The sequence below is a fragment of the Petromyzon marinus genome, chromosome 72 (assembly GCF_048934315.1).
Source record: "Petromyzon marinus isolate PM22_M1 ecotype Great Lakes invasive population chromosome 72, UKy_Petmar_22M1.pri1.0, whole genome shotgun sequence".
Lineage (NCBI taxonomy): Eukaryota > Metazoa > Chordata > Hyperoartia > Petromyzontiformes > Petromyzontidae > Petromyzon > Petromyzon marinus.
Window position 1 is genome coordinate 4129004 of NC_133738.1, and position 18532 is coordinate 4147535.

An 18532-nucleotide genomic window follows, 5' to 3' on the forward strand; every position below is an offset into this window, starting at 1 on the left:
TGGTGGCAAAACCCTTGTTGGCAATCACAGAGGTCAGACTTTTTTTGTAGTTGGCTACCAGGTTTGCACACATCTCAGGAGGGATTTTGTCCCATTCCTCTTTGCAGATCTCCAAGTCATTAAGGTTTCGAGGCTGACGTTTGGCAACTCGAACCTTCAGCTCCACAGATTTTCTATGGTATTAAGGTCTGGAGACTTGCTAGGCCACTCCAGGACCTTAATGTGCTTCTTCTTGAGCCACTCCTTTGTAGCCTTGGCCGTGTGTTTTGGGTTATTGTCATGCTGGAATACCCATCCAAGACCCATTTTCAATGCCCTGGCTGAGGGAAGGAGGTTCTCTCCCAAGATTACAGAACATTGCCCCATCCATCGTCCCTTTGATGCGGTGAAGTTGTCCTGTCCCCTTATCAGAAAAACACCCCCAAAGCATAACATTTCCACGTCCATGTTTGACGGTGGGGATGGTGTTCTTGTGGTCATAGGCAGCATTCCTCCTCCTCCAAACACGGCGAGTTGAGTTGATGCCAAATAGCTCCGTTTTGGTCTCATCTGACCACAACACTTTCACCCAGTTGTCCTCTGATTCATTCAGATATTCATTGGCAAACTTCAGACGGGTAGGTATATGTGCTTTCTTGAGCAGGGGGACCTTGCGGGCGCTGCAGGATTTCAGTCCTTCACGGCGTAGTGTGTTACCAATTGTTTTCTTGGTGACAATGGTCCCAGCTGCCTTGAGATCATTGACAAGATCCTCCAGTGTAGTTCTGGGCTGATTCCTCACCGTTCTCATGATCATTGCAACTCCACGAGGTGAGATCTTGCATGGAGCCCCAGGCCGAGGGAGATTGACAGTTATTTTGTGTTTATTTCCATTTGCGAATAATCGCACCAACTGTTGTCACCTTCTCACCAAGCTGCTTGGCAATGGTCTTGTAGCCCATTCCAGCCTTGTGTAGGTCTACAATATTGTCCCTGACATCGTTTGAGAGCTCTTTGGTCTTGACCATGGTGGAGAGTTTGGAATCTGATTGATTGATTGCTTCTGTGGACAGGTGTCTTTTATACAGGTAACAAGCTGAGATTAGAAGCACTCCCTTTAAGAGTGTGCTCCTAATCTCAGCTCATTGCCTGTATAAAAGACACCTGGGAGCCAGAAATCTTTCTGATTGAGAGGGGGTCAAATACTTATTTCCTTCATTAAAATGCAAATCAATTGATAACATTTTTGACATAAGTTTTTCCGGATTTTGTTGTTGTTATTATGTCTCTCACTGTTCAAATAAACCGACCATTAAAATTGTAGACTGATCATTTCATTGTCAGTGGGCAAACGTTCACAATCAGCAGGGGATCAAATACTTTTTTCCCTGACTGTACATAGTGACGTACCATCAGATGGGAGCCCATGTCCTTGACACCAGGACCTACCGTGGAGCTGATCTGCCCATCTGTAAGATGTGCCTGCCATTCTTCCATTCTGGTGGTGGGTGTACACCCAGGACCCCATTCCAACCTAAAGTGGCCTGGTCTCAGTTATCTGATGAAAGTTGCAAGCGAGAATTTCATCATCGTTTGCGGCTTGGGTTGGAATCGTACCTCACTCCTCCTGTTGTCGAGGGTAAATGGGCGAGATTTAGGACTGTGACTCATGTAGCTGCTTTGGGTACACGGTCCAGACCTCCCTAGAGACCCTGGCTGACAGAAGAGGTGTTCAGGATAGTTGAGAAAAAGCGACAGGCCCACTGTCATTGGCTACAGAATCCCACATCAGAGAATGAGGAGGCTTACCGCAGCCTTCGCTCGGAGGTTCGGAGAGCCGTGAGGTGCTGTAAGTATGGGTGGTGGTCGCGGGTTGCTGAGGAGATGGAGTCTGCCTCAGTGGCCCGTGATCACAAATCTCTATTTAACTCCATCAAAAAAGTAACTTGCAGCGCCACACCTATTACCATCATTAGGGGAAAAAACGGTGATCCAATCTCCGACCCCCAGGAACAGGTTCGCAGATTTGCTGAGCATTTCTGTGAGGTCCTGGGGGAGGGAAAATCCCTCAGCCAGGAAAACATCGTGGCACAAAGTGAGGATGACCCTGCTGAGGCTGCGGTGCCTTAAATATTGGAAGAAGTCACCCCCTGCGAGTGGCTGGCTGAGGTGCCATCTGCTGAGGAAGTATTGAAGGCGATCCGGAGTCTGAGACCAGGAAAGGCAGCGGGCAGAGATGATCTCCCAAGCGAAATGCTGAGGGAGGGTGGCGTTTGTGCACAGACTGCCCTATATGACATCATAACAACAGTCTGGACCACTGGACGGGTTCCGCAGGATTGGAAGGATGCCCTGGTGGTCCCCCTTTTTAAGATGGGGGACCGCACAGACTGTAACAACTACAGGGGCATCTCACTCCTAAGTGTGCCGGGAAAGGTCCTGGCAAGGATTATTCAGCATCGCCTTGCCAGGCACGCTGAGGAGAGGCTTGCGGAGCCCCAATGCGGTTTCAGGAAAGGGCGGTCCTGCACAGATGCCATATTTTCTGTCCGTCTGCTACAGCAGAGGTGTAGGGAATTCCAACAAGACCTACATCTCTGCTTTATTGACCTGGTCAAGGCCTATGATACCATCAGTAGGCCTGGGCTCTGGGTCGTTCTTCGTGCTTTTGGAGTACCTGACCCTCTGCTCACGATCATTAAGGACCTTCATGATGGTGAGCGGGCCCGGGTAAAACTACGTGGCCGGGAGTCAGAGCCATTCCCTGTACACCTTAGGGTGCGACAGGGATGTCCTCTGGCTCCCACATTATTTAACATCTATTTTGACCACGTAGTTCGTGAAGCCTTCAATAGCTGTACCGGGGGAATCTCCATATGGTACAGATATAATGGGAGGCTAATCGATGCCCGGGTGCGGTCAAGGGATGGCTCCCTATTGCTCAACCACGTTATGTATGCTGATGATTTGGTAATAGCTGCTCAGTCAGAGGAGGAGTTGGAGACGCTGCTGCTGAGACTGGAGCGTGCCACTAAGAGGTGGGGCCTTACCATCAGCCCCACCAAAACTAAGCACCTGCCTGGGTATTTTGTACCATCGGACACTCCACCCCCACAACTCCCAATCGGTGATGGGGCAGTTGTGGAGAGAGTGGAGAGTTTCCCATACCTGGGCAGTGTGCTTATGACCGGCTCCAGTTTAACAGCAGAGGTCTCACTCCGAATCAGTCGAGCGGCAATATCTTTTCATCGGTTGCGTAACGCTGTGTGGAAGCTACCTGGTCTGTCGCTCCGCACTAAGCTTCAGGTCTTCTCGGCCACGGTCATTCCCTCCCTTCTCTACGCTTGCGAAACGTGGACCCCCCTAATGGAACATCTTCGCCGGTTAGAAACATTTAGGCTGGCCTGCCTACGATCCATCCTGGGTTTAACCAGACTGGATTGTGTGAGGAGCTCACAAATCCTTGAAAGATCTGGGCAGGGTCCCATCGGTGAGCTCCTCCGGCAGGCAAGGCTGCGATGGCTGGGTCATGTAGCCCGCATGCCCAGCCACCGCATGCCGAAACAGCTTTTGTTTGGCCGGATTGAGGGGGCTAAGCGGGCGCGGCACGGGCTAGAGAAGAGATGGAGTGATGTGGTACAGGAGGACGTGGAGCTGAGTGGACTTGCCGATGACTGGTACCAGCGGTGTCAAGATCGGCCTCTGTGGAGGAGGCTCGTGAAGGATGCTACTGGGCAGTTGGAGGCAGTCGCCCTCCAACAACAACGGAGGGCGGAGGAGCGACGCTCACAACAACGAGCGGAGCGCCGGGTGGCTAAAGCACAGCAGGTTGGCACAGTAGGGGGCACAGGTGGTGCATCAGCCAGTCATCTCAGTCATCTCAGTTAGTCGACCCGTGGCACCTGGGTCTGCCCCGTGACCTCCTGCCAGCGGGCGTTCGACACTTCACGTGGCCTCAAGGTGCACGTGGCCTGGCACAAGCGTCGTGGTGACATCACCACCACTTAGTGGCGAATGGCGGTTGTTGTTGTTGTGTGTGTCACTGTGTATGTGTGTGTGTGTCACTGTGTGTGTGTCACTGTGTGTGTCACTTTGTGTGTGACTGTGTGTGTCTGTGTGTGTGTCACTGTGTGTGTCACTGTGTGTGTGTGACTGTGTGTCACTGTGCCTGTGTGTCACTGTGTGTGTGACTGTGTGTATGTGTCTGTGTGTATGTGTCTGTGTGTATGTGTGTATGTGTCACTGTGTGTATGTGTCACTGTGTGTGTGTGTGTCACTGTGTGTGTGTGTCACTGTGTGTGTGTGTCACTGACTGTGTGTGTGTGTCACTGTGTGTGTGTGTCTATGTGTGTGTTTGTCTGTGTCTATGTGTGTGTGTCTGTGTGTGTGTGTCTGTGTGTTTGTGTCTATGTGTGTGTGTGTGTCTATGTGTGTGTGTGTCTGTGTCTATGTGTGTGTGTGTCTGTGTGTGTGTGTCTATCTGTGTGTCTTAAGTGTGTGTGTGTCTGTGTGTCTATGTGTGTGTCTGTGTGTCTATGTGTGTGTCTGTGTGTGTGTCTATGTGTGTGTCTGTGTCTATGTGTGTGTGTCTGTGCGTGTGTCTGTGTCTATGTGTCTGTGTCTAAGTGTGTGTCTGTGTGTGTGTGTGTCTATGTGTCTATCTGTGTGTCTGTGTCTATGTGTGTGTGTCTATGTGTGTGTCTGTGTGTGTGTGTCTATGTGTCTATCTGTGTGTCTGTGTCTATGTGTCTGTGTCTAAGTGTGTGTCTGTGTGTGTGTGTCTATGTGTCTATCTGTGTGTCTGTGTCTATGTGTCTGTGTCTAAGTGTGTGTCTGTGTGTGTGTGTGTCTATGTGTCTATCTGTGTGTCTGTGTCTATGTGTCTGTGTCTAAGTGTGTGTCTGTGTGTGTGTGTCTATGTGTCTATCTGTGTGTCTGTGTCTATCTGTGTGTGTCTGTGTGTGTGTGTCTGTGTCTATGTGTGTGTGTCTATGTGTGTCTAAGTGTGTGTGTCTGTGTGTGTGTAAGTAGAAGAGTGCTCGCTATCTGAGGATGGAGTTGCCAGTACGTCTGGCTCACCAGATCAGCGACTTGAGGAACATTCCCTTCATGTCCGCCTGTCACCCGGCCCTGCTGTGTGTGGTGAGCAGCGGCCCCACTCCAGAGTCTCTGTGGGTCTCTGTGGGTCTCTGTGAGAGTGGGTCTCTGTGGGTCTCTATGGGTCTCTATGAGTGTGGGTCTCTGTGGGTCTCTGTGGGTCTCTGTGGGTCTCTGTGTGTGTGGGTCTCTGTGAGTGTGGGTCTCTGTGGGTCTCTGTGGGTCTCTGTGGGTCTCTGTGGGTCTCTATGAGAGTGGGTCTCTGTGGGTCTCTATGGGTCTCTATGAGTGTGGGTCTCTGTGGGTCTCTATGGGTCTCTGTGGGTCTCTATGAGTGTGGGTCTCTGTGGGTCTCTGTGGGTCTCTGTGAGTTTGGGTCTCTATGAGTCTCTGTGGGTCTCTATGAGTGTGGGTCTCTGTGGGTCTCTTTGGGTCTCTATGAGTGTGGGTCTCTGTGGGTCTCTGTGGGTCTGGGTCTCTGTGGGTCTCTATGAGTGTGGGTCTCTGTGGGTCTCTATGAGTGTGGGTCTCTGTGGGTCTCTGTGGGTCTCTATGAGTGTGGGTCTCTGTGGGTCTCTATGGGTCTCTATGAGTGTGGGTCTCTGTGGGTCTCTATGGGTCTCTGTGGGTCTCTATGAGTGTGGGTCTCTGTGGGTCTCTGTGGGTCTCTGTGAGTTTGGGTCTCTATGAGTCTCTGTGGGTCTCTATGAGTGTGGGTCTCTGTGGGTCTCTTTGGGTCTCTATGAGTGTGGGTCTCTGTGGGTCTCTGTGGGTCTGGGTCTCTGTGGGTCTCTATGAGTGTGGGTCTCTGTGGGTCTCTATGAGTGTGGGTCTCTGTGGGTCTCTATGAGTGTGGGTCTCTGTGGGTCTCTATGAGTGTGGGTCTCTGTGGGTCTTTGTGGGTCTCTGTGGGTCTCTATGAGTGTGGGTCTCTATGAGTCTGGGTCTCTATGAGTCTCTGTGGGTCTCTGTGAGTCTGGGTCTCTGTGGGTCTCTATGAGTCTGGGTCTCTATGAGTCTGGGTCTCTATGAGTCTCTGTGGGTCTCTATGAGTGTGGGTCTCTGTGGGTCTCTTTGGGTCTCTATGAGTGTGGGTCTCTGTGGGTCTCTATGAGTGTGGGTCTCTGTGGGTCTCTATGAGTATGGGTCTCTGTGGATCTCTATGAGTCTCTGTGGGTCTCTATAAGTCTGGGTCTCTGTGGGTCTCTGTGGGTCTGGGTCTCTGTAGGTCTCTATGAGTCTGGGTCTCTATGAGTCTCTGTGGGTCTCTATGAGTGTGGGTCTCTGTGGGTCTCTATGAGTGTGGGTCTCTGTGGGTCTCTATGAGTATGGGTCTCTGTGGGTCTCTATGAGTCTCTGTGGGTCTCTATGAGTCTGGGTCTCTGTGGGTCTCTGTGGGTCTCTATGATTGTGGGTCTCTGTGTGTCTCTATGATTGTGGGTCTCTGTGGGTCTCTATGAGTGTGGGTCTCTTTGGGTCTCTATGAGTGTGGGTCTCTATGAGTCTCTGTGAGTCTGGGTCTCTGTGGGTCTCTATGAGTGTGGGTTTCTCTGGGTCTCTATGAGTCTGGGTCTCTGTGGGTCTCTATGAGTGTGGGTCTCTGTGGGTCTCTATGAGTCTGGGCCTCTATGGGTCTCTGAGTGTGGGTCTCTATGAGTCTCTATGAGTCTGGGTCTCTATGAGGCTCTATGAGTGTGGGTGTCTGTGGGTCTCTATGAGTCTCTGTGCTGGTGGCCAGGCCGCTCGTCAGCTGGGGGGGCCGAGTCGCCCCCCCCAATGAGCCGATCGAAATCTCCAATTTCATGAAAGCTTGTCTTTTTAAAAGTAACTGGTAATTTTTTAATTGTAACTCATTTCGTTTCAGCACGAGTCTTACATCCGTAGCTTCCAGTGTCTGTCCGACTTCCCTCCGGTGAGTCGGACGAACCCGGCTGGTGGTGGCGGTGGAGGTGGTGATGGTGGTGGTGGTGTGGTGGTGGTGGTGTGGTAGTGGTGGTGGTGGTGTGGTGGTGATGGTGGTGGTGGTGGTGGTGATGGTGATGGTGGTGGTGTGGTGGTGGTTGTGGTGGTGGTGGTGTGGTGGTGATGGTGGTGGTGATGGTGGTGATGGTGGCGGTGGTGGCGGTGGTGGCGGTGGTGGTGGTGTGGTGGTGATGGTGGTGGTGGTGGTGATGGAGGTGGTGGTGGTGGAGGTGGTGGTGGAGGTGGTGGTGGTGGTGGTGGTGGCGGTGGTGGCGGTGGTCGTGATGGTGGTGGTGATGGTGGTGGTGGTGATGGTGGTGGAGGTGGTGGTGGTGGTGGTGGTAGTGGTGGTGGTGGTGGTGGAGGTGGTGGTGGTGGGGGTGGTTGTGGTGGTGGAGGTGGTGGTGGAGGTGGCGGTGGTGATGGTGGTGGTGGTTGTGGTGGTGGTGTGGTGGTGGTGGTGGTGGAGGTGGTGGTGCAGTGGTGGTGGTGGTGGTGATGGTGGTGGTGGTGGTGGCGGTGGTGGCGGTGGTCGTGATGGTGGTGGTGATGGTGGTGGTGGTGATGGTGGTGGTGGTGATGGTGGTGGTGGTGGTGATGGTGGTGGAGGTGGTGGTGGTGGTGGTGGTGGAGGTGGTGGTGGAGGTGGTGGTGGAGGTGGTGGTGGAGGTGGTGGTGGTGGTGGTGTGGTGGTGGTGGTGGTGGTGGAGGTGGTGGGGATGGTTGTGGTCGTGAAGATGATGATAATGATGGTTGTGATGGTGATGATTGTGTTGTTGTTGTGGTTTTTTGGGTGTTGGCATTGTTGTGTTTGTGGTTGTTGTGATGATTGTGGTGGTTGTGGTTGTTCTGATGATTGTGGTGGTTGTTGATGTGGTTGTTGTGATTGTGGTGGTTGTGGTTGTTATGCTCATGAATGTTGTTGTGGTTATAATTGTGGTTGTTGTGGTGGTTGTTGGTGTGATGGTTGTTGTGGTTGTTTTGGTGGTTGTGGTTGTGGTGGTTGTGGTTCTGAAGATTGTGGTTGTTGTGGTTGTTGTGGTGGTGGTTGTGGTTGTTCTGGTGGTTGTGGTTGTTTTGGTGGTTGTGGTTGTTGTGGTTGTTGTGGTTGTTGTGGTTTTGAAGATTGTGGTTGTTGTGGTGGCTGTGGTTCTGAAGGTTGTGGTTGTTGTGGTGGTTGTTGTGGTTGTTGTTGTGGTGGTTGTGGTTCTGAAGGTTGTGGTTGTTGTGGTGGTTGTTGTGGTTGTTGTGGTGGTTGTGGTGGTTGTGGTTCTGAAGGTTGTGGTTGTTGTGGTTGTGGTGATTGTAGTGGTTGTGGTTGTTGTGGTTGTAGTGGTTGTTGTGGTTGTTGTGGTTGTGGTGATTGTAGTGGTTGTGGTTGTTGTGGTTGTGGTGATTGTAGTGGTTGTGGTTGTTGTGGTGGGTGTGGTTCTGAAGGTTGTGGTTGTTGTGGTTGTGGTGATTGTAGTGGTTGTGGTTGTTGTGGTTGTTGTGGTGGTTGTGGTTCTGAAGGTTGTGGTTGTTGTGGTTGTGGTTGTAGTGGTTGTTGTAGTGGTCGTGGTTGTTGTGGTTGTTGTAGTGGTCGTGGTTGTTGTGGTTGTTGTAGTGGTCGTGGTTGTTGTAGTGGTTGTGGTTGTTGTGGTGGTTGTGGTTGTTGTGGTTGTTGTGGTGGTTGTGGCTGTGGTTGTTGTGGTGTAGATCGTGGACCTGGAGGGAGAGTCTCGCTACACGGAGCTGCTCCAGCATCTCCTCCATGAGCACAGAGACACAGCGACACTGCTGCTACGCGGAGTGCGAGACACAAAGAGACAGGTACAGACAGACACACACACAGACACACACACACACACAGACACACACACACAGTCACACAGACACACACAGACACACACAGACAGTCACACACACACAGTCACACACACACAGACACACACACAGTCACACACACACACACAGACAACAAACAAAGATCCCCCGTATAGCCTTAACAGACTGTAGGGGCAAGTGCTGTTAGCGAGCACCTATGAAGGCCGGAACGGTACACGAGGGGGTGGGTGGCCAGCACCACGCCCGACCGCCTTTGTCTCCCTAGTGGCAATGTCTACACACCGCACTAGGTACTCATTTGAGGCTGAGTCGACCTAGGGGAGGCCCGGGACCGGTTCAGATAATCGTCACTGGTGTTGGCCGTGAGCGGGAATCGAACCCGGGTCGCCAGGTTCATAGCGCAGCGCGCTAACCGCTACACTATCGCTCCCCATACACACACAGACACACACACAGACACACACACACAGTCACACACACACACAGACACACACACACACAGACACACACACAGACACACACACAGACACACACACAGTCACACAGACACACACAGACACACACAGACACACACAGACACACACAGTCACACACACAGACACACACAGACACACACACAGACACACACAGTCACACACACAGACACACACACACAGACACACAGACACACACAGACACACACAGACACACACAGACACACACAGTCACACACACAGACACACACACAGACACACACACAGACACACACAGACACACACAGACACACACACAGTCACACACACACACACAGACACACACACAGACACACACACACAGTCACACACACACACAGACACACACACACACAGACACACACACACACAGACACACACACAGACACACACACAGACACACACACAGTCACACAGACACACACAGACACACACAGACACACACACAGACACACACAGTCACACACACAGACACACACAGACACACACACAGACACACACACAGTCACACACACAGACACACACACACAGACACACAGACACACACAGACACACACAGACACACACAGACACACACAGTCACACACACAGACACACACACAGACACACACAGACACACACAGACACACACAGACACACACAGACACAGAGACACACACACAGTCACACACACACACACACAGTCACACACACACACAGACACACACAGACACAGACACATACACAGACACACACACACACACACAGACACACACAGACACACACAGACACAGAGACACACACACAGACACACACACAGACACACACACACACACACACAGACACACACAGACACAGACACACAGACACAGACACACAGACACACACACACACACAGACACACACACACAGTCACACACACACACACAGACACACGCACAGTCACACACACAGACACACACACAGACACACACACAGACACACACACAGACACACACAGACACACACACAAACACACAAACACACAGACACACACAGACACACAGACACACACACACGCACAGTCACACACACACGCACAGTCAAACACACAGACACACACAGACACACACACAGACACACACACACAGACACACACAGACACACAGACACACACACAGACACACACACACACAGACACACACACACGCACAGTCACACACACAGACACACACACAGACACACACACAGACACACACACAGAGACACACACAGTCACACACACACACACACAGTCACACACACACAGACACACACAGAGATACACACACAGACACACACACACAGAGACACAGCGACACTGCTGCTACGCGGAGTGCGAGACACAAAGAGACAGGTACAGACACACACACAGACACACACACAGACACACACACAGACACACACAGACACAGATACACACACACAGACACACACACAGACACACACACACAGACACAGACACACACACACAGAGACACACACACACACAGACACACACACAGACACACAGACACACACACAGACACACACACACATACAGACACACAGACACACACACACACACAGACACACACACAGACACACAGACACACACACACACAGACACACACACACATACAGACACACAGACACACACACACACAGACACACACACACACACAGACACACACAGACACACACACAGACACACACACACAGACACACACACAGACACAGTCACACACACAGATACACACACAGTCACACACACACAGTCACACACACACACAGTCACACACACACACAGTCACACTCACACACAGTCACACACACACAGTCACACACACACACAGTCACACACACACAGTCACACACACACACAGCGACACACACAGACACACACACAGACACACACACAGACACACACACACAGACACACACAGACACACACACAGACACACAGACACACACGCACAATCACACACAGACACACACAGACATACACACAGACACACACACAGACACACAACAACAACAACAACAACAACAACCGCCATTCGCCACTAAGTGGTGGTGACGTCACCACGACGCTTGTGCCAGGCTATGTGCACCTTGAGGCCACGTGAAGTGTCGAACGCCCGCTGGCAGGAGGTCACGGGGCAGACCCAGCAGGTGCCACGGGTCGACTGACTGAGACGACTGAGATGACTGGCTGATGCACCACCTGTGCCCCCTACTGTGCCAACCTGCTGTGCTTTAGCCACCCGGCGCTCCGCTCGTTGTTGTGAGCGTCGCTCCTCCGCCCTCCGTTGTTGTTGGAGGGCGACTGCCTCCAACTGCCCAGTAGCAGCATCCATCACGAGCCTCCTCCACAGAGGCCGATCTTGACACCGCTGGTACCAGTCATCGGCAAGTCCACTCAGCTCCACGTCCTCCTGTAGCACATCACTCCATCTCTTCTCTAGCCCGTGCCGCGCCCGTTTAGCCCCCTCGATACGGCCGAACAAAAGCTGTTTCAGCATGCGGTGGCTGGGCATGCGGGCTACATGACCCAGCCAACGCAGCCTTGCCTGCCGGAGGAGCTCACCGATGGGACTTTGCTTAGATCTTTCAAGGATTTGTGAGCTCCTCATACAAGCCAGCCTGGTTAAACCCAGGATGGATCGTAGGCAGGCCAGCCTAAATGTTTCTAAGCGGCGAAGATGTTCCATTAGGGGGGTCCACGTTTTGCAAGCATAGAGAAGGAGGGAATGACCGTGGCCGAGAAGACCTGAAGCTTAGTGCGGAGCGACAGACCAGGTAGCTTCCACACAGCGTTACGCAACCGATGAAAAGATATTGCCGCTCGACTGATTCGGAGTGAGACCTCTGCTGTCATAAGCACACTGCCACACTCTCTCCACAACTGCCCCATCACCGATTGGGAGTAGTGGGGGTGGTGTGTCCGATGGTACAAAATACCCAGGCAGGTGCTCAGTTTTGGTTGGGCTGATGGTAAGGCCCCATCTCTTAGTGGCACGCTCCAGTCTCAGCAGCAGCCTCTCCAACTCCTCTGAATGAGCAGCTATTACCAAATCATCGGCATACATAACGTGGTTGAGCAATAGGGAGCCATCCCTTGACCGCACCCGGGCATCGATCAGCCTCCCATTGTATCTGTACCATATGGAGATTCCCCCGTTACAGCTATTGAAGGCTTCACGAACTACGTGGTCAAAATAGATGTTAAATAATGTGGGAGCCAGAGGACATCCCTGTCGCACCCCAAGGTGTACAGGGAATGGCTCTGACTCCCGGCCACGTAGTTTTACCCGGGCCCGCTCACCATCATGAAGGTCCTTAATGATTGTGAGCAGAGGGTCAGGTACTCCAAAAGCACGAAGGACGACCCAGAGCCCAGGCCTACTGATGGTATCATAGGCCTTGACCAGATCAATAAAGCAGATATGTAGGTCTTGTTGGAATTCCTTACACCTCTGCTGTAGCAGACGGACAGAAAAATATGGCATCTGTGCAGGACCGCCCTTTCCTGAAACCGCATTGGGGCTCCGCAAGCCTCTCCTCAGCGCGCCTGGAAAGGCGATGTTGAATAATCCTTGCCAGGACCTTTCCCGGCACACTGAGGAGTGAGATGCCCCTGTAGTTGTTACAGTCTGTGCGGTCCCCTTTCTTAAAGAGGTGGACCACCAGGGCATCCTTCCAATCCTGCGGAACCCGTCCAGTGGTCCAGACTGTTGTTATGATGTCATATTGGGCAGTCTTTGCACAAACGGGACGCTCCCTAAGCATTTCGCTTGGGAGATCATCTCTGCCCGCTGCCTTTCCTGGTCTCAGACTCCGGATCGCCTTCAGTACTTCTTCAACAGATGGCACTTCAGCCATTCACTCACAGGGGGTGACTTCTTCCAATATTTGAGGCACTGCAGCCTCAGCAGGGTCATCCTCACTTTGTGCCACGATGTTTTCCTGGCTGAGGGATTTTCCCTCCCCCAGGACCTCACAGAAATGCTCAGCAAATCTGCAAACCTGTTCCTGGGGGTCGGAGATTGGATCACCGTTTTTTCCCCTAATGATGGTAATAGGTGTGGCGTGCAGGTTACTTTTTTGATGGAGTTAAATAGAGATTTGTGATCGCGGGCCACTGAGGCAGACTCCATCTCCTCAGCAACCCGCGACCACCACCCATCCTTGCAGCGCCTCACGGCTCTCCGAACCTCCGAGCGAAGGCTGCGGTAAGCTTCCACATTCTCTGACGTGGGATGCTGTGGACGATGACAGTGGGCCTGTCGCTTTTTCTTAACCATTCTGAACACCTCCTCTGTCAGCCAGGGTCTCTGGGGAGGTCTGGACCGCGTACCCAAAGCAGCCAATGCAGCTGCATGAGTCACAGTCCTAAACCTCACCCATTTACCCTCGACATCAGGAGTAGTGGGGGACGATGCCAACCGCAGCCGCAGGCGATGATGAAATTCTCGCTTGCAACTTTCATCAGATAACTGAGACTAGGCCACCTTGGGTTTGAATGGGGTCCTGGGTGTACACCCACCACCGGAGTGATTGTTGTAGTAGTTGTTGTATTTGTTGTTGTTGTTGTTGTTATAGTTGTTGTGGTAGTTGTTGTTGTAGTTGTTGTATTTGTTGTTGTTGTTATAGTTGTTGTGGTAGTTGTTGTTGTAGTTGTATTTGTTGTAGTTGTTGATATTGTTGTTGTTTTAGTTGTTGTTGTAGTAGTATTTGTTGTAGTTGTTGTTGTACTAGTTGTATTTGTTGTTGTTGTAGTTGTTGATGTTGTTGTGATTGTTGTTGTTGTTGTAGTTGTATTTGTTGTAGTTGTTGTTATTGTTGTTGTGGTTGTATTTGTTGTAGTATTTGTTGTTGTTATAGTTGTTGTTGATGTTGTATTTGTTGTAGTTGTTGATATTGTTGTTGTAGTAGTATTTGTTGTAGTTGTTGTTGTAGTTGTTGATGTTGTTGTAGTAGTTGTATTTGTTGTTGTAGTTGTTGTTGTTGTAGTTGTTGATGTTGTTGTGATTGTTGTTGTTGTAGTTGTTGTTGTATTTGTTGTAGTTGTTGTTATTGTTGTTGTATTTGTTGATGTTGTTGTGATTGTTGTTGTTGTGGTTGTATTTTGTTGTAGTATTTGTTGTTTTTGTTGTTGTTATAGTTGTCGTTGATGTTGTTGTATTTGTTGTTGTTGTTGTTGTAGTTGTTGATGTTGTTGTGATTGTTGATGTTGTAGTTGTTGTTGTAGTTGTTGATGTATTTGTTGTTGTTATAGTTGTTGTGGTAATTGTTGTTGTATTTGTTGTAGTTGTTGATATTGTTGTTGTTATAGTTGTTGTAGTTGTTGATGTTGTTGTGATTGTTGTTGTTGTTGTAGTTGTTGTATTTGTTGTAGTTGTTATTGTTGTTGTGGTTGTATTTGTTGTAGTATTTGTTGTTGTTGTAATAGTTGTTGTTGATGTTGTTGTTGATGTTGTTGTTGTAGTTGTTGATGTTGTTGTGATTGTTGATGTTGTAGTTGTTGATATTGTTGTTGTTATAGTTGTTGTTGTGGTTGTATTTGTTGTAGTTGTTGTTGTAGTTGTTGATGTTGTTGTAGTAGTTGTATTTGTTGTTGTAGTTGTTGTTGTAGTTGTTGATGTTGTTGTGATTGTTGATGTTGTAGTTGTTGTTGTATTTGTTGTTGTTGTTATAGTTGTTGTGGTAGTTGTTGTATTTGTTGTAGTTGTTGATATTGTTGTTGTTATAGTTGTTGTAGTAGTATTTGTTGTAGTTGTTGATGTTGTTGTAGTAGTTGTATTTGTTGTTGTAGTTGTTGTTGTAGTTGTTGATGTTGTTGTGATTATTGTTGTTGTAGTTGTTGTTATAGTTGTTGTGGTTGTATTTGTTGTAGTATTTGTTGTTGTTATAGTTGTTGTTGATGTTGTTGTATTTGTTGTTGTTGTAGATGTTGATGTTGTTGTGATTGTTGATGTTGTATTTGTTGTAGTATTTGTTTGTTGTTGTTATAGTTGTTGTTGATGTTGTTTGTATTTGTTGTAGTTGTTGTTATTGTTGTTGTGGTTGTATTTGTTTGTAGTATTTGTTGTTGTTGTTATTGTTGTTGATGTTGTTGTAGTTGTTGATGTTGTTGTGATTGTTGATGTTGTAGTTGTTGTTGTAGTTGTTGATGTTGTTATAGTTGTTGTTGATGTTGTTGTATTTGTTGTTGTTGTTGTAGTTGTTGATGTTGTTGTGATTGTTGATGTTGTAGTTGTTGTAGTTGTTGTTGTATTTGTTGTAGTATTTGTTGTTGTTGTTGTTATAGTTGTTGTTGATGTTGTTGTGATTGTTGATGTTGTTGTTGTTATTGTTGTTGTTATTGTAGTTGTATTTGTTGTGATTGTTGTTGTTGTTGTTGTTGTTATTGTTGTTGTTATTGTAGTTGTATTTGTTGTGATTGTTGTTGTTGTTGTCAGGCCCAGCAGGAGGATCTCCGCACGTTCCCTGGACCGGGTACTCACCGCCCGGCTGGGCATGCGAAATCCTGGTGTCTCATCACTGGCACTGCACGTGGACACGGTGGGGGGAGATGGTGGGGGGAGATGGTGGGGGAGATGGTGGGGGGATGGTGGGGGGATGGTGGGGGGGATGGTGTCTCATCACTTGGCACTGCACGTGGACACGGTGGGGGGAGATGGTGGGGGGAGATGGTGGGGGGAGATGGTGGGGGAGATGGTGGGGGAGATGGTGGGGGGATGGTGTCTCATCACTTGGCACTGCACGTGGACACGGGGGAGGTGGGGGGAGATGGTGGGGGGAGATGGTGGGGGGAGATGGTGGGGGGATGGTGTCTCATCACTTGGCACTGCACGTGGACACGGTGGGGGGAGATGGTGGGGGGAGATGGTGGGGGGAGATGGTGGGGGGAGATGGTGGGGGGAGATGGTGGGGGGATGGTGTCTCATCACTTGGCACTGCACGTGGACACGGTGGGGGGAGATGGTGGGGGGAGATGGTGGGGGGAGATGGTGGGGGGATGGTGGGGGGATGGTGGGGGGATGGTGTCTCATCACTTGGCACTGCACGTGGACACGGTGGGGGGAGATGGTGGGGGGAGATGGTGGGGGGAGATGGTGGGGGGAGATGGTGGGGGGATGGTGGGGGGATGGTGTCTCATCACTTGGCACTGCACGTGGACACGGTGGGGGGAGATGGTGGGGGGAGATGGTGTGGGGAGATGGTGGGGGGATGGTGGGGGGATGGTGTCTCATCACTTGGCACTGCACGTGGACACGGTGGGGGGAGATGGTGGGGGGAGATGGTGGGGGGAGATGGTGGGGGGAGATGGTGGGGGGATGGTGGGGGGATGGTGTCTCATCACTTGGCACTGCACGTGGACACGGTGGGGGGAGATGGTGGGGGGAGATGGTGGGGGGAGATGGTGGGGGGATGGTGTCTCATCACTTGGCACTGCACGTGGACACGGTGGGGGGAGATGGTGGGGGGAGATGGTGGGGGGAGATGGTGGGGGGATGGTGGGGGGATGGTGGGGGGATGGTGGGGGGATGGTGTCTCATCACTTGGCACTGCACGTGGACACGGTGGGGGGAGATGGTGGGGGGAGATGGTGGGGGGAGATGGTGGGGGGATGGTGGGGGGATGGTGTCTCATCACTTGGCACTGCACGTGGACACGGTGGGGGGAGATGGTGGGGGGAGATGGTGGGGGGAGATGGTGGGGGGATGGTGGGGGGATGGTGTCTCATCACTTGGCACTGCACGTGGACACGGTGGGGGGAGATGGTGGGGGGAGATGGTGGGGGGAGATGGTGGGGGGAGATGGTGGGGGGATGGTGTCTCATCACTTGGCACTGCACGTGGACACGGTGGGGGGAGATGGTGGGGGGAGATAGTGGGGGGAGATGGTGGGGGGAGATGGTGGGGGGAGATGGTGGGGGGATGGTGTCTCATCACTTGGCACTGCACGTGGACACGGTGGGGGGAGATGGTGGGGGGAGATGGTGGGGGGAGATGGTGGGGGGAGATGGTGGGGGGAGATGGTGGGGGGATGGTGGGGGGATGGTGTCTCATCACTTGGCACTGCACGTGGACACGGTGGGGGGAGATGGTGGGGGGAGATGGTGGGGGGAGATGGTGGGGGGAGATGGTGGGGGGAGATGGTGGGGGGAGATGGTGGGGGGAGGGTGTCTCATCACTTGGCACTGCACGTGGACACGGTGGGGGGAGATGGTGGGGGGAGATGGTGGGGGGAGATGGTGGGGGGAGATGGTGGGGGGAGGGTGTCTCATCACTTGGCACTGCACGTGGACACGGTGGGGGGAGATGGTGGGGGGAGATGGTGGGGGGAGATGGTGGGGGGAGATGGTGGGGGGAGATGGTGGGGGGAGATGGTGGGGGGATGGTGGGGGGATGGTGTCTCATCACTTGGCACTGCACGTGGACACGGTGGGGGGAGATGGTGGGGGGAGATGGTGGGGGGAGATGGTGGGGGGAGATGGTGGGGGGATGGTGGGGGGATGGTGTCTCATCACTTGGCACTGCACGTGGACACGGTGGGGGGAGATGGTGGGGGGAGATGGTGGGGGGAGATGGTGGGGGGAGATGGTGGGGGGATGGTGGGGGGATGGTGTCTCATCACTTGGCACTGCACGTGGACACGGTGGGGGGAGATGGTGGGGGGAGATGGTGGGGGGAGATGGTGGGGGGAGATGGTGGGGGGAGATGGTGGGGGGATGGTGTCTCATCACTTGGCACTGCACGTGGACACGGTGGGGGGAGATGGTGGGGGGAGATGGTGGGGGGAGATGGTGGGGGGAGATGGTGGGGGGAGATGGTGGGGGGATGGTGGGGGGATGGTGGGGGGATGGTGTCTCATCACTTGGCACTGCACGTGGACACGGTGGGGGGAGATGGTGGGGGGAGATGGTGGGGGGAGATGGTGGGGGGAGATGGTGGGGGGATGGTGTCTCATCACTTGGCACTGCACGTGGACACGGTGGGGGGAGATGGTGGGGGGAGATGGGGGGGGGAGATGGGGGGGGGAGATGGTGGGGGGAGATGGTGGGGGGAGATGGTGGGGGGAGATGGGGGGGGAGATGGTCGGGGGAGATGGTGGGGGGAGATGGTGGGGGGAGATGGTGGGGGGAGATGGTGGGGGGAGATGGTGGGGGGAGATGGTGGGGGGAGATGGTG

General features: G+C 52.1%; 1 protein-coding gene across 2 annotated transcripts in view; it reads left to right on the forward strand.

Annotated features, from left to right (window-relative positions):
* Nucleotides 1-18532, forward strand: part of LOC116937490 (branched-chain alpha-ketoacid dehydrogenase kinase-like) — a 61221-nt gene that overhangs the window by 13306 nt on the left and 29383 nt on the right. The window contains exons 4-7 of one of the 2 annotated variants that reach the window (XR_012930561.1): nucleotides 5011-5121; nucleotides 6941-6988; nucleotides 8737-8850; nucleotides 15797-15899. Coding sequence is in view for 1 of the 2 variants with exons in the window: in XM_076055675.1 (XP_075911790.1) it covers nucleotides 8792-8850; nucleotides 15797-15899 (162 nt within the window). In the remaining variant the exon portion in view is untranslated. Of the gene's footprint in view, nucleotides 1-5010; nucleotides 5122-6940; nucleotides 6989-8736; nucleotides 8851-15796; nucleotides 15900-18532 lie in introns of those variants that run through there. The other variant, XM_076055675.1, reaches the window with a different exon arrangement.